This window comes from Simochromis diagramma, unplaced genomic scaffold (assembly GCF_900408965.1).
Source record: "Simochromis diagramma unplaced genomic scaffold, fSimDia1.1 OVJJ01000585.1, whole genome shotgun sequence".
In the NCBI taxonomy this organism is placed as follows: domain Eukaryota; kingdom Metazoa; phylum Chordata; class Actinopteri; order Cichliformes; family Cichlidae; genus Simochromis; species Simochromis diagramma.
The window spans coordinates 2,748,988-2,765,388 of record NW_024387398.1 but is presented as its reverse complement, the minus strand read 5'-3'; the positions used below and the strand labels follow the sequence as shown (position 1 = coordinate 2,765,388).

General features: G+C 37.2%; 1 protein-coding gene across 1 annotated transcript; it reads right to left on the bottom strand.

Annotated features, from left to right (window-relative positions):
* Positions 1-5,546: 5,546 nt before the first annotated feature.
* Positions 5,547-15,991, bottom strand: LOC120720572. The gene is made up of 7 exons (XM_040010296.1): positions 15,910-15,991; positions 9,475-9,579; positions 8,985-9,317; positions 8,530-8,874; positions 7,623-7,739; positions 7,145-7,209; positions 5,547-6,442 (listed from the first exon to the last, which is right to left on the bottom strand). The coding sequence occupies exons 1-7, from the start codon at positions 15,974-15,976 to the stop codon at positions 6,305-6,307; spliced, it is 1,170 nt and encodes a 389-aa protein (XP_039866230.1). The 5' UTR covers positions 15,977-15,991; the 3' UTR covers positions 5,547-6,304.
* Positions 15,992-16,401: the final 410 nt, after the last annotated feature.

Sequence of the window (16,401 nt, the reverse complement as noted above, 5' to 3'; positions counted from 1 at the left end):
GCACGTATTTCCCCTAAAGCAATACGATTTGGGGATATGATTGGAATAATGGTGTGGTAACATTAAAAATATCCAAACAAATGGACAGACACGTTCCATCCTGCGGTGTGCCCAGTGCACCTCCAGTTCTCTAATTATACAATGGTATTATACCAACTATTTCTACAGAAGTTTTAAGCGATGGATCTTTAGTATTTATTTTGGCAATACAATGTTGTGATATGACAACTTTTGCTTTGCAAACACTCATCTACTTCTACAAAATGAAACATAGGAAAACACAAAGGGAAGAAGATGACTACAAGTGTTCCACTGAGTGTTTACTCACACAAGAATTGTGTAACAAGGTTATATAATATAATTATATATTTTGTTATCCTGTGTTCTTGTTGCTGTCCTGGAATGATAAAGTGAAACAAATATTTGGATCTTAAACATAGTTTTAGTTTAAAAATCTATCTTTACACACACACACACACAGTTACGATAAACCCACCTTTGCAATGCTGACAAAAATGTATCCCTCTGGGGTACAGAATGTTTAATTAATATGTGATCATGGAATTTATCAGTTGTTGCAGAAATGTTCTTATAATCAACAATATTATGTTTTTGTAGAGCTAGAGACAGCTTTAGTTTGAATCTCTAACAATCTTGGCATAGATCTAACAAATTGCTGGATTTAAATCCCCTTTCTTCGCCATTTTGATGCTTTGTTGGAGCCTCGGCAGTTCTTTTTGGCCATATCTACATGCACTGAGTTGCTGTTGCAAACACACCAGTGACAAAAAAGCAGTTGGGACTGTGCTGATTATACTTTAAATGCTTAGGTTTTATCAAGAATAGCTTTTTAATAAGAATAACTATAACATGTAGGGAACAGTGTTCGAGTTAACAAAATGGGCAGTTACAATACAAGATGAAAGAAGATGAGAGCTTCTGCAAAGCCCAGGAGGAGGCAAATGTGACAGGAAGTCTACATTTGAATCTATTCTGTACTGACCAATCAGAAGCATCTCACTGTCTTACCGAATACAGTGATTTCACCTCCTTCATTCAGTGAAATACCAGCAAAGTCCTCAACAAGGAGCAGTGTCACGATGGTCATGTTATGGATTCTATTGCTTTTACTTCATCAAGGATGTAAGTGAGCATTTTACTTTACTAAAAATGTTCTAAATTGAGAATTTAATGTCAAATAGATGTGTAGAGAAAACTATAACTTTTCTATATTCTAATTCAGATACTCTAGTTCCAGTGAAAACGGTTCAGCTTGGTGAACCAGCGAACATAACATGTGCTTTGCCCGATGTGGTCAAAATTAGAGGAGTCCACTGGTACAAGCAGAGTGTCGGAGATACTCTCAAATTAATAGTGACACTGTATGAAACTGCAACACCCGAGTATGGTCAAGAAATATTTAAATCAAGATTTCAAGCACATTTTGATAAGAAATTTAGCAACCTGACCATTTTGAAAGCAGTCCAAGACGATGAGGGAATCTATCACTGTGGAATGATAGAGTGGATTAATCTTGAATGGACTGGAACATATTTGTTAGTAAAAGGTAAGTTAGTCAACACTGTCCTACTTTTATAAACTCTAAAGTGTTTCAGGTCATGTTATAAAGAATGTATTTGTGTTTTGTATTCTGCAGGAAATAATGAGACAGCATCAGATTATACTGTTGTTCAATGGCCAACAGTGTTAAATCCACTGCGCTCAGGAAATTCAATGACTCTCCAGTGTTCAGTCTATTCTGACTCTGACCAGATGTGTCCCAGAGATTATAATGTGTTCTGGTTCAGAGCTGGATCAGATCCATTACACCCAAGCATCATCTACACTGATGGAAACAGACACAGTGAAAGTGAGAGAATATCAGACTCAGAGGAGAGGTGTCTTTATCGCTTCTCTAAGAACGTCAGCTCCTCTGATGCTGGGACTTACTACTGTGCTGTGGCCACATGTGGGGAGATATTATTTGGAAATGGAACTAAACTGGACATCGAAGGTATTTGGTCTTAAGTACTTTAATCTATACTTTATATAATATATATTCCAAGCTGATAACAGTTTTTGAGAATTGATTTTTGGTTTGTTTTTTGTAGTGCAGCCAACACAATCAGGATTCATTTTAACGGCAATATTAATAGTTTGCTTGGCCATTTCTCTCTTTGGAAATGTTGTCCTGATCTGCAACCGAAGAGTATGTAAACCATTTCAAGGTAAGTGTTTTAAAAAGCTGAAATTATTTAAAAGGCTAAAATTGTTTCAGTCATATTTTTAAGACCCAAAATCTATGGATTATACAAACATGACAGACGTTATACTGTAAAACTATAAAGAGTCAATTACTGTACATGTTTTCAATGACAATTGAGGTGTAGCATTGTGATTTGTGTTCCTTTGTGTACTTCATTTATACAAACAAATTTATGTAAATAAATAATTTTTGTCAGTGATCATTGACAATAATTTGTGAGTTAAATGCCACATTAGGCTCTCTTCACTACTCTATTTTTTTGTTGTTTATGTAATACATGTAATTTGCTTTGCTATATCAGACACTGCAAAAAAGACCTCAAACCGAGCATTACATCATCGTGTAAGTAATTTAAATTATTGTTATTCAGTTAATATTTGTCAAAAACACCTTGATATCACTATATCACTATATCAATACTTTTTTAAATAATACACAGAGTGAAGCTGATGAAGAACTAAACTATGCTGCACTGCATTTCTCTGAAAGAAAAACAAGGGGAAAGAGGAAGACTGAGTTTGCTGAGGATAGTGTTTACTCTCAAGTTAAACGCTGATGCCAATGACAGTGTTTAGGATTTCCCGAAATTTAAATTGAACCTGACATCAGACCCAATATTTGTGATTCTTTCATGTTGTTATTTTTTTTATTACGAAATATTCCTTGTGAACAGTTAAATTGTTTCATCAGAGACAGTATATGGCCTCTAAATTTTTTTTTTCATTTCTGCTTTGCATATGTGATTTTCGACTGGAATAGCTAGTCATGCTTTCTGTGATTAAAGTAATACTATGTTGATTGATGCAGGTGTTTTTTGTTTGTGTGTGTGTGTGTGTGTGTGTGTGTGTGTGTGTGTGTGTGTGTGTGTGTGTGTGTGTGTGTGTTGGGCCACTACAGGCAAGGAATGAATTTCTAAATGTGTTCATAAGGAGTTGTCAGTCAGTCTTTTGAAGGTCAAAATCTTCATACGGCGTGACTTTCTGGACTGATATATTGTAGGAAATTACTTACAGTGCGGAGAGGTAAATGCAAATATGCTTACACACATAGATTATGATTAGAATAAGACTCTGGGTCAGAGAGTCCCGAACATGATATTCTAAACCAACTTTGAATCGGTAGAAGAACAATGGATATTAACATTAGATTAACAAGGCTAGGCAGAGAGGTGTTTTGCTTTTCTGTCTCTTACAGACGAGGGAGCAGATACCAGATGAGGTCACGGAAATACGAGGATGATTTGGAGCAGACACCAAGACTGCCATCTCCGTGCGGAAGGAAGATAGCTGCTATAATCTGTTTTTGTCTCACTACACAATGTTGTACAGCTCACTTGAGGGTCATCCTTTTTGTAAAACAGGCTGCTGGTTCACATAGAGGTCCACAGTGCCGTGTAAACTTGTAATTTCAACTGCCAAAAGCAAAGTAAATTCTTTTTTTAAAAGACAAACCTTTCTCCTGAGATTCCTTCCAATAATTCTGAACACAACAATTTGGTTACCCCTGACATGATTTTTGTTTCATTCCTATGAAATAGGAGGAGGAGGCCCAGGGTACAGCTTTCACTATCTTACAATGCTGTGACTGTAGCCATTCCCCAACACTCTGTGAATGGTACTCACGACAGCTGATCGATGATAATGAGTTTGCATTTCAGCAATCTTAAAACTGATCTCATAGCTCATTGTCAATCAGTTAATCAATGGTGCTAGTTTCGGTCAGTATGCCAAAATACTGTTTATAAGGTTGGGGAATCCTGCAGGCCAGTCAACAAAAGGAGAGGGAGAGAAAAATAGAGGAGAAGGAGAGGGATGGAGAAAGGGAGAGAGAGAAGAAACACTAAGAATCTGCTTTATAGTGCGTGTGTGTGAGTATCTGTTTGTACACCTGTCCATGTGAAAACACTCTCCAAACCATCAACGTTTATTTTAGACCCCATTCCTACAAAACTGCTCAAAGAAGTCCTGCCATTAATTAATTATTCAATCTTAAATATGATCAACCTATCTCTAATAATCGACTATGTACCACAGGCCTTCAAGCTGGCTGTAGTTAAACCTTTACTCAAAAAGCATCTCTAGACCCAGCAGTCTTAGCTAATTATAGGCCAATCTCCAACCTTCCTTTCATATCAAAAATCCTTGAAAGAGTAGTTGTCAAACAGCTAACAGATCATCTGCAGAGGAATGGTTTATTTGAAGAGTTTCAGTCAGGTTTCAGAGCTCATCACAGCACAGAAACAGCTTTAGTGAAGGTTACAAATGATCTTCTTATGGCCTCTGACAGTGGACTCATCTCTGTGCTTGTCCTGCTAGACCTCAGTGCAGCGTTCGATACTGTCGACCATAATATCCTATTAGAGCGATTAGAACATGCTGTAGGTATTACAGGTACTGCACTGCAGTGGTTTGTATCATATCTATCTAATAGACTCCAGTTTGTGCATGTAAATGGAGAGTCCTCTTCACACACTGAGGTTAATTATGGAGTTCCACAGGGTTCAGTGCTAGGACCAATTCTGTTTACATCATACATGCTTCCCTTAGGCAGCATCATTAGAAGACATAGCATACATTTTCACTGCTATGCAGATGACACCCAGCTCTATCTGTCCATGAAGCCTGATAACACACACCAATTAGTTAAACTGCAGGAATGTCTTAAAGACATAAAGACCTGGATGGTCGCTAACTTTCTGCTTCTTAATTCAGATAAAACTGAGGTTATTGTACTCGGCCCTGAAAATCTTAGAAATATGGTATCTAAGCAGATTCTTACTCTGGATGGCATTACCTTGGCCTCCAGTAACGCTGTGAGGAACCTTGGAGTCATTTTTGACCAGGACATGTCCTTCAATGCACATATTAAACAAATATGTAAGACTGCGTTCTTCCATTTGCGCAACATCTCTAAAGTTAGAAATATCCTGTCTCAGAGTGACGCTGAAAAACTAGTTCATGCATTTATTACTTCCAGGCTGGACTACTGTAATTCATTAATATTAGGATGTCCAAAAAACTCCCTGAAAAGCCTTCAGCTAATCCAAAATGCTGCAGCAAGAGTCCTGACAGGGACTAGCAAGAGAGAGCAGATTTCTCCTGTTTTGGCTTCCTGTTAAATCCAGAATTGAATTCAAAATCCTGCTCCTCACATACAAGGTCTTAAATAATCAGGCCCCATCTTATCTTAATGACCTTATAGTACCATATCACCCTATTAGAGCACTTCGCTCTCGCTCTGCAGGCCTACTTGTTGTTCCTAGAGTATTTAAAAGTAGAATGGGAGGGAGAGCCTTCAGTTTTCAGGCCCCTCTTCTGTGGAACCAGCTTCCAGTTTGGCAAATGGAGGGCACCCTTACTCCCAGCATGGGGGATAGAAAACCGATCGGTGCCTATGCCATTCCCAAAATGTGCTGGCTGATGTCGGGGCAGCATGAGTACGAGCAAAATGGGTTTTTTTTGCCGATGATGCCGCCCCGAACCACGATGCCACCCTGGGAAACCGCCCGTGTCACCCGTATCAAAAGCCGCTACTGGCCATGATGCATTGAGTTTGTCCTTTCCAGTCACCTTTCTCACTCACTATGTGTTAATAGACCTCTCTGCATTGAATCACACCTGTTATAATTCTCCGTCTCTCTTCCACAGCATGTCTTATCCTGTTTTCCTTCTGTCACCCCAACCGGTCGCAGCAGATGGCCGCCCCCCAATCAGAAAAAACATGATTTCAGAATCATAGAAATCCACTCAACACTTTAATGTGCCAATGGAATTTATTTAATTTGATATTTTTAAACAATTATTTGGGTATACCAAATGTGAATTATACAACATGTTTTGTTGGGCCCAAAAATACTACCATAGCTTATGTTGCAGTCAATAAAAGTAACCAGAGGTTGTGTTTCCATAGAATCAGCTGAACAACATGTTTGTTTGTTTTTTAGAAAAAAAAAACGCTTTTATTGGAACTGTATATTCTAACACATATTAGAAAGGCCACAGCGTCTATTAAAGGACTACAACTCCTGCCCTTCTTGGCTTATGCTGATGGTTGCCGCTGAGTGTGGGAATCTTGTCTAACAGCAGCATACACACAGTCTTGTGTTGACTCTCTCCTCTTCCTGTTCCCTCTGTTTACTCTCACTGAGGAGTAATGGACTGTAGCATCAGTCATCATCTGAAATTACAGGTATTTTAGAATTTATGTCATCAACTTCAACTCAAGTAAGATTATTGGAATAGTCAGAAATTACATATGTGCAATATATCTACTATTATTTTAAAAAAAACGTGTAAGATTATTCTAATATCTTGCAATATATCTTCGAATTTTTAATCAGCATTTCTATGTGGTTGGGTCGATAAGTTTTTGGGCAATGAAATTTTCCAGTAATTTTGCTTCCATCAAAGTGGATTTTAAATCAAGTAAGTGCATATTTTCAGCTTTAATTAAAGTCTCTCAGAAGTAAAGATGGGCAGTTTCACCAATCTGCAAAAGAAATAGGTCAACAAATTGTGGAATAACTTCCAAATAATGTTTCTCAATGTAAAGGGACAAGTCAGAAAATCAATATTGGATGCTGGTGATTTTCAGGTCTTCAGGTGACACTAGATTAAAAATACAGTCAACACAGTTAAGATGTTCAGTTCTAAAGCCTCCATCTCTAATGGTACAGGTTTGGTTTGTTCTATTAATCCCGTAAATAATTCTACAATTTCATTTGTAAAACTAACTGTATGTGCACCAATTAACTTTATTCCAACACTTTGTATTGTAACAAATTTAACAAGACATTGTGATATCTTTATTATATGTTGTGGAATTGCTAATCTCTTTTCCAAAACCATGCTGCAGAATATATAGTAAAAGCATATTTACCGAATCATTTGATTGGCCCACATTTGACACGTCACATCCAGCATGATTGGTCCCACGTATTTCCCCTAAAGCAATACGATTTGGGGATATGATTGGAATAATAGTGTGGTAACATTAAAACAGAAGTTTTAAGCGATGGATCTTTAATATTTATTTTTGCAATACAATGTTGTGATATGACAACTTTTGCTTTTCAAACACACATCTACTACTACAAAATGAAACATAGGAAAACACAAAGGGAAGAAGATGACTACAAGTGTTCCACTGAGTGTTTACTCACACAAGAATTGTGTAACAAGGTTATATAAATGCAGTGATTTATTTTTATTGTAATCCTGTGTTCTTGTTGTTGTCCTGGTATGATAAAGTGAAACAAATATTTGGATCTTAAACACAATTTTAGTTTAAAAATCTATCTTTACACACACGCACACACACACACACACACACACACACGCAGTTATGATAAACCCACCTTTGCAATGCTGACAAACATTTATCCCTCTGGGGTACAAAAGAAGAAGCACAATCACAGAAATGCAACAACCTAGCAGAACTCCAAGAACAAGGACAACAGGGCCTAATCCTGGTCCTACATTAGTTAAAAGAGAGAGAAAGAGACTGTTTAATTTAATATGTGATCATGGAATTCATCAGTTGTTGCAGAAACGTTCTTATAACGAACAATATTCTATTTTTGTAGAGCTAGAGACAGCTTATGATGAGTATTTGTATTCATAGCACAGTATTTGTGCTGCTGTTAATGCTTGCGGAAGTTTGGAACATCTATTGAGTCTGCAAAGCATTGGTGACTTTTATGCACTATGCACTATGCTTCTCAACACTCAACAACCCCACACTGTAACTTTATGTGGTTTGCCACTTTGAGGCTTTGTTACTTCCACTGCAATAAAAACATTTATACTGGAGCATGTAGGAGGAAAGAAATTTCACAAACTGTTGTCACTGTGGCATCCTATTACAGTACCATGCTTTAATTCAACAAGTTTGTAAGAACAATTGGTGTTTCACAAATGTTTATGAAGGCAGACTGCATGGAGTGTGCTTTGTTTTTGTGTTTTATGTACCTGTGGCAATTAAAGTGAAATGATAACTATTAAGATTAAACCATTAATCTTAGATAACTCAAAGATTAGAGGTCTGAAGGCTAGATGAAACGAGCAGTGGTGCATTACATTTGTCTGTACTATGTAACTTGAATAAAGTGTGATATTTAGAGACTATCCCAAGCATTGTGCTGCATGGAATTAATAACATTGCATTACAGTACTTAGTACAAAAAACATCAGACTATCTCTAGTAAGTCTTTTATACTTTAATGCAAGATAATTTAAGATTTAAAGACAAGTACAGATACATACGTGTCTCCACCTTAGTTCCTTCACCAAGCAGGATCTCCCCACATGTCACAACAGCACAGTAGTAAGTCCCGATATCGGAGGAGTTCTGTATTGTTTTGGTCAGGCTGTAGACACATCGTCTCTTAAGAGCTTCATCACTGTTGTTCACGAGAGGGTAAATGATGTTTGGAGCAAAACCTTCAGATCCAGCTCTGAACCAGTACGCTCGGTGGTCATCTGGACATTGGAGTGCTTTTTCTTTGTTCTTGGAGAGAACTGAACATTCGAGTGTCACAGAGCCTCCGATCAGAACAGACTCTTTCTCTGGATTTTGTTTCACGTAGACCGATTTCTGATGATTGTGATCTGTGAATTAAGGCAGATTTGTAATATAAACTTTTTGTAATTGATTAAACTGATTTGCATCAGTATCACTGAACTGTTCAGACATTGGTACAAAAAGGGAAACATATTACCTTTCACAGCCAAGAATGTGCCATTGCTGAACATCTGTGTATATGTGGTCCGCGTTTGACAGAAATATGTTGCTTCATCCTCTTTGCTGACATTTCTGATAGTAAATATTTCTTTGTTCAATGTGAAACGCGAATCTTTAAATGCATCAGATAAAGTTATTTTGTCAAGAATAAAAGAAGCAACACTTTGGGGCAAGTGTCCCAGAGACTGTTTATACCAGTGTAAGGATTTGAACTCCTTCTCAGAGACTTCACAGCCAAAAGTAACATTGTCACCAAGGTCAACAACAGTCAAAGAGATCAACTGAGGAACCTCTGAAGTTTGAATCTCGGCTGAAGAAGAAAGACAAATAACAGAGTTACAACACAAATGGACAAAATCAATGCTATTACATTAGAAAGGTTGTTACACAGCCATCACTGAGATGCACGATGGGTTTCACGAACAGTGCAGTGCAAGCAGATGTTTCCCATCATATTTTGCACTTACCTGGTGCGCAAAGAAGAATCAAAGCTGTTATTCTCACAATCATCGTGGTGCAGCACTCTAGTCTCACGCTACTGATCTCTTCTTGCCCATATGGAAGGTTTAGTCACAAGGTTATAAAGGTTTCCAAAGCAGAAATCAGTGATTGGCTGAAATGTAGGAAATTACCCCTCCCCCATTCAGCAAACCTTTGATCAATTTTCATTTGATAAAAGACGTCTTATATCAAATGACATAAAAGTATGTCTTTCTTAGTACCTTCTGGTAGCAGTGTGTTATCAGTTCTCAGTGTCTTTATTAAGGCACTTATTAAGGAAGTTATTGTTTCTGTAATTATTAGTTGATTACTGTTAGTCACAAGCTCTGTAAATCTTTAACATCAGAAGATACTACTTTGCCACTTTGTATTAGTATTCAAATGATGATTTTTGTTGTGTCTACCAGCACAAATATATCAGGATACAAAGATGCAAAAGTTTCACAAAATCATTTTCACTTCTTTAATTTCACGATTTTTCTATAAAAATCATGAATATACCTGCAGTTGATGTAGGGTCATGTCTGACCGTGCAAACTGTTTATGATCACTTAAAAACACATTAGAATTAGTTCACGGTGAGTTTTCTTACTTTAGTTTCACTTCTTAAAGTACACACAACCCTGCTGTACCTGTGTTAAGCCCTAAACAGGAAGCTTTCTGACTATATTTGCTCAGTTAGGCCAGATATCCACCTGTGATCAAACAATTTTATTAGACACCACAAACTGAGATACAGAAGGGTGAAAAAAGTTCTTGTCACCCTTCCGGATTTCCAGTTGTTTGTATGTTTGTCAAACTTATATGTTTCAGATCAGTAAAACAAATTGAAATATTCAACGATATTAAACACAAAATGCACTTTCTAAATGAAGGCGTTTATTATTAAAGTGGGGAAAAAAATCGAAATCTACTTGGCCCTATGTGAAAAAGTGAGGAGCAACCACTTTTTCACGCCACAGTACGCTTGCTTCTCTAAACAAAACTTCACTGATTTCTTGGATTGAAATCAATGGTTTGAGCCTTCTTGGATTACTAAGCTCAGTCATTTGCTCTAGCAGGTAAAGGAAACAGTGGTGAGCAGTAAAGCTTCTAGAATTGTAACCTCCATTTCTCCTGTATGTTTCTATTATAGAGTAACTATGGTGATCACTTCTTTTTCTTCTTTTTGGACTGGTTTTCAACTTTGCTTTGTGTTCTTAGTCTCTTGTTCCTACATAAACACTAAAATAAACATTCTATCTATGTCCCTATGAGGTATTCCTCGCCCTATTGGCGCTGTTAATGGGTGGGTCTGTGGTATTTCATGTCATATACATCAGCGGTCCTTTTTGCGGCACCAATCCGGTTTAATGACAGACAGTATTTTCATGGACCGGACTTTAAGGTGTCACGGATAAATACAACAAAATAAAATGATACAACCAAGACAAGAACTGTGGTATTTTGTAAATATTACAATAAACACGAATTCACTCTGCAAAACCTTTTTAAAATGTTGCGCCAACAACATTGAGAGTTGGCACATTTCAGGAGAAGCGTTTCCTCTCTGTTTCTTAATGCTCTCTGGTCGCCATGGTAACACATAAACATTTCTTTCAAAATAAGACACACAACTACAGCACGTGAAAAGACCCAGGTAAACCCAGTTAACGATAAAAACCCTGAAAACCATAAATTTCACACCCGAGCCTCAACTGTACCAAACGACACGTCTGTAGCCGGGGGTTGGGCACCCCTGATATACATGTTATGGTGTAACACAAAAGTAATGTGTAATGAATAGCATTCTTAGATATTATATTAGATATTAAATAAAGTACTGCATTACTTTTAATAAAAGTAACAATTAATATATAATACATTACTTTATTTTGAGTATGACCCCAACAGATGGATCAAACTACTGTAACATTAGCGTTTTGATTGTTTAAGTTTCATTAAAATTCTATGAGTGGAGTGTTATTGCTGTCAGCAGTTTGGTGTTTTTAAACCAGACCTGACAAACGAGAAACTTTGTCAGGTCTGCACACCTAAACGGTAGCGTAAATAATGCTTTATGGTTTTCTTGGAATATAATAAGTATTTACTTAAATCATAGATCAACCGTAGAGTAATTTTGCCTGACTTTTAAACAAAGTAATTTCTTTAATTTCTTAATTTTGTAATTATTTCTGCTAACTATTAGAAAAAAAAATGCTCTTTGTCATATTAAAAAAAGCACATATAAAAGTGTTATTAGTCACTGAGCTAGAGCTTCATATGTACATATCAGAACTTTTTTCTCATATCGTCATTATTTTCTGAAATGCCCATGTCAAATCTTAAGGTAACAGCTAAAAAGAAATTCATGCAGAGACACAACGTCCCCTTGCTAATTTGTCAGTAAATTCAAGAGCATGGCACATTTTCAGCTTTTAACTATAATTAATGTTAAAGACTAATTTGTTTTAAGTCTGAATTTCTTTGTGACAATATTTTCCAGCTATGGCTTCAGTTGTCTCCACAAGTCAAGACAACAAAAAGCAAAGTAACATTCAACAGCTTCACTGACAAAAACGACACTTGTGATAGGCCATTTCTTCAGTGGCCAATCACTGAAGCTGTTCACCTAGCACAGATCTCACTATGAGCCACTATGAGACATAAAGTGAGAGAAGAGCTACAAAGCACTTAAGCAGGGCTGATTTTATGTTATGTTAGTTTAAACTTGTTATCTTGCCTATGTACACTGAAAAACTGTGTCTGTCTTTCTAATGATTAAACAAAATCAAAACCAGCACCTGCTGCATCTGCAATAAAGTAATATATAGTATGATTTTAATACAAATTTTATTCATGTAATATAACTGTTTCAGTAGCTGTTGATTTAGACAAGCTGAACGTCCATCACTGTGTTGCGTGATGGGCACTGGTACATTGGTAAGGATGTCAAACGTACTTTTTTGTTTTTAATTTATCAAATCATTTGAAAAGCCTGCTCTGGGACCAGTGAATGATGAGTGCCTCCCCTCACTTCTTTATAACTGCCAATGAAAAACACCCTACCACAGTTAGATCACAGAATGACCAAGCAGATCTGAATGTGTGCACGTGTCCCTTTATCTCATAATATCTGACAGCTCCTGTTTTGATATGAATATGAGTCATACATAGCGTAGTGTTATGGCAGCTTCCTAAAATAGATAAAAGTAGCTGGAAGGAAAGCCCCTTTGCATTCATGACCTTGTTTGAAAGCCCAGCCACAGCAGTGCTTAAGTTTCCATGTATAAAATCTACTTGTCTTAGCTAACAAAACAAAATAATAATTGATTATTGGTGCTATGCTTTAAAATATGCAAAAGTTTTTTTTTTCTGTATGCAGCTGTACACGATGTGACCACATGCTGACAGGAAAATTACAGTAAACTAACTGATTGAATTGCATGGAATATTTATGTCTCAAAGGTCTAATCATCAGCAGACTTAAGACCAGCTGTCTTATTTATTTTTAGGTTTGTTTGTTTTTTTCACCCAAGTTCATATAACATTTGTGTGTTACACTGGTACATGTGCCTCACTTGAGTCAAAAGTTCTCATCACTTTCAGTAAACGTAGTTTTGTAACACTGAGAATAGTGTTGTGAAGTGAGTATAGTGGATGGAGACCACAACCACCTCCCCAACTCTGTACGTTGCTGCATGTGTTTCTTCCTGCTTAAGCAGACTGGGCGGGTTATCATTGATAATATGAAGTTTGTAACTGTTCTTTGACAATAACGTTGAATCTAATCTTCTGAATTGGCTCTTTTATCCTTATGCATCTCTGAAATGTTGCAAACACAACACTTTCTGTATTTCTTATCCTACACACATTTTTCCTAGGACAGTATATTTACTTATATTAACATAAATTAAATCCTGAAGAGGTTAAAGAGGTTTCCAACGATGAAGCAAGGTGGACAGCTGGCAGCAGAAACCCTTTTGTGGACGAGAAGGTGGCCAGCAATGAATGATGCAGGGCCTCTCTGGAGGTTAGACAGGGGACCAGCAGATTCAGAGCTCCACTAGCAGACTGGAAGATAGCCAGTTTCAGGGGTGACTAGCTCATGCAAAAGAGGCAGTAACCAAGAAGGTAGGCTCAGGCAGAGGAACAGAAGTCTCTGGGGAGTGCTTGACATTGGTTGACTCAGGAGCTGATTGGTGCCTTGACAACAGGTCCTCTGATAGGCCTGGCGGCTGCTACTCTGAATCTACTTCACCCTTTTCTTTTACTAGAGAAATCAACTATGAATTCATAAAAGACATTTGACATACAAAGCATAACCTTTTGAATTGTTTTTTTAAAATTATTATTATCATTATTATTATGATTTTAAACATAAAATTGCATAATTGTCAGATTTTCCTCTGCTCACTCCTCCACTTGCAACCCTATCCTGCTATCACTTCTTTCTGTTACGGTATACCTGTCATGGTCTGGGTACTGAAAGTGAAAACGCTGGGTCAAAATGACACCGAACCTTGACAATACCATAAAAATTCCAACAATTTAACTTTACCTCGTCAGTGAATGTGTATACTTGCTTCTCTCTTTTTACAAAGTGGTGCTGATCTTTTTGTGTCGTCCATTGTTAGACTGTAAGGAAAATAAAGACTTGGTCTTTGTAACACCTGCCTCACCAGTATTATGAAAATAACCTTTTTATGTTTGGTTTCTTGCCATATGCAAATGTCATAATGTTATGTATGTCTCCACCAAAACCTTCTAAAAATTGGAAATAAAAGCACAGTATTATACATTGTTGAAGCAATCCAGTTGTTCTCACTGGTCTAACAGCATAAAGATAGAAAGCCTTCGTTTTTCTCATGAGAAGAGCAAGCAAAGCAAAGCTCCACGCAACAGCTACACTGATAAAGGTTGTGGTGGGCCATTTCTCCGCCCTTTGACCAACCTGAAGCTGTTTACTCAGAACAATCCCCTCACTGTGAGTTTCAACAGGATGTGAAGTGTGAGGAGAGCTGCAAGGCTTCAGCAGGGTACTCTTAGCTTAAACATCTGACTTGATTTTATTTTCTTTCTTGCCTTTTTAAATTGCAAACATTGTTTGTGCTTTAAAACCACACACAATTGCAACCTTACTGATCTATCATAAAATACAATCTATATGCACTGTTCATACAACTGCATTTAAATGTTTAACTAACTTCATTCATCATTAATTTGAACAAGCTGTCATCTATGCATGTAGTACACACTTTATACACACTTTATACACACTTTATACACACTTTACATAATTTCCTCTGGGATTAATAAATTATTCTGATTCTGATGATGTATCAAGGGTTTCAACCTATAGGTAATGATTTGCGAAACATTTAAAAAGTCCTGCCCTTGCCATAAAGGGCAGGGACAATTCATTATCACCTCCCATCTTTCATTGATAGCCTTAAGAAACACACAAAAGTGTGATTAGAACAGTCATAGTTTGACCAGGTAAGTGTGTGTCCTTTCCTCTTTAACTCTTCCAACAAGAGCTGCTTTTGTTATACATCAAATTGATAAAACAGTGCTGCAAAACCAAGAGAGTGACACAGGAAGAAAAGCCCCTTCGCATTCACACCTGTCTTTGAAAGCCCGACCACAGAAATGCTCAAGTTTCCATGCTTTGTTTGTTTGTCAGTAATGACTGTGACTTTGTGTTTGCCTTTGTGTTTGCACACAAAGGCAAACACCAGGGAGGTTATGTTATGCAGGTTATGCAAAGAGCGACAAAACATTTCTAGAGAAAAAAACACAGCTATTTAACTTTAAAAGGTAATATTTACTTCTCAAATCCTTACCCTTTAGTATATACACGTGAATATATCACATGTACAGAAGCTGGGCACAGCATTGTTTCAGGGAATTACTCATTTATTGCTTGACAAAACTCCAGCGCTGCTTGCACTGTGCAGTTTTTTTTCTCTCGTTGCAGGCATGAACAGTGAAGCAACAGACAGGAAATGTGGCCTCAGAGAGGGGGCTGTGACATGCAACACATTGATCTCTAGCCCAGGCTGAACTTGAACCAGTGACATTGTGGTTTTGTGCTACCATATTAAGAACATCTTTGTCAGACCAACATGTATTGGCTTGTGGTCCACAATACGTTGACCCTGATTAGACCACTAACAGACCAGAACACTGAGCACAATATCCTACTCTGACACAGACTGCAGCAATTTTGACATTTTTTTTGTCACTAGGTGTACAGTAGTTCTGCTTGAAACGGACACACACAATTTGGGTCATTTTAATGCTATTTTAGTGGACTGCTTTTCAGTGGTAGTTTTAACCCTATTGCTTTCATTTCTCTGACACATTAATGAGAAGGTAAGACAGACTACAGTGGGTTCAGGTGTCTTACATTTTTTATTTTTGGTTTAACACACAAGCGACTTGTGTTAAAGTCTCTGTAATCAGAGTTGTTAGCCAGTGCAACATCAGTCTATTTTCAGTTAAAAACAAAAGGTTCAATTCAATATTTTTCAGTATTACTCATATTAGCTGACCCCTAGCAGCCAAGTCAACCCCTACTCTTCCCTACCTGTTCTTGATGTTTATAGCTTGTTTTATGTACAAAATGAAATTAATGTAATGTCTTGAAATATTGCTTTGCCACAGCTGTCATATTTGTCATTTTGTGCAACAGGTGTTTCCCTTCTTTTACGCAAAGACCTGTATAGTAAGAGAAGTAAAACGTGCAGCTGCCCAGCTGTGATTGGTGTTGTCAATCTTTTTTTTTTTTTTTTTTGCCTTCCCATTTGGTTCTTTAGCAGTCAGAATTATTATCTGTAGGCCAACAAAGATACCCAACGGATTTACTTTACCAAGTGGATCATCACGGTCTTGCCGTATTGGTCCTTTTG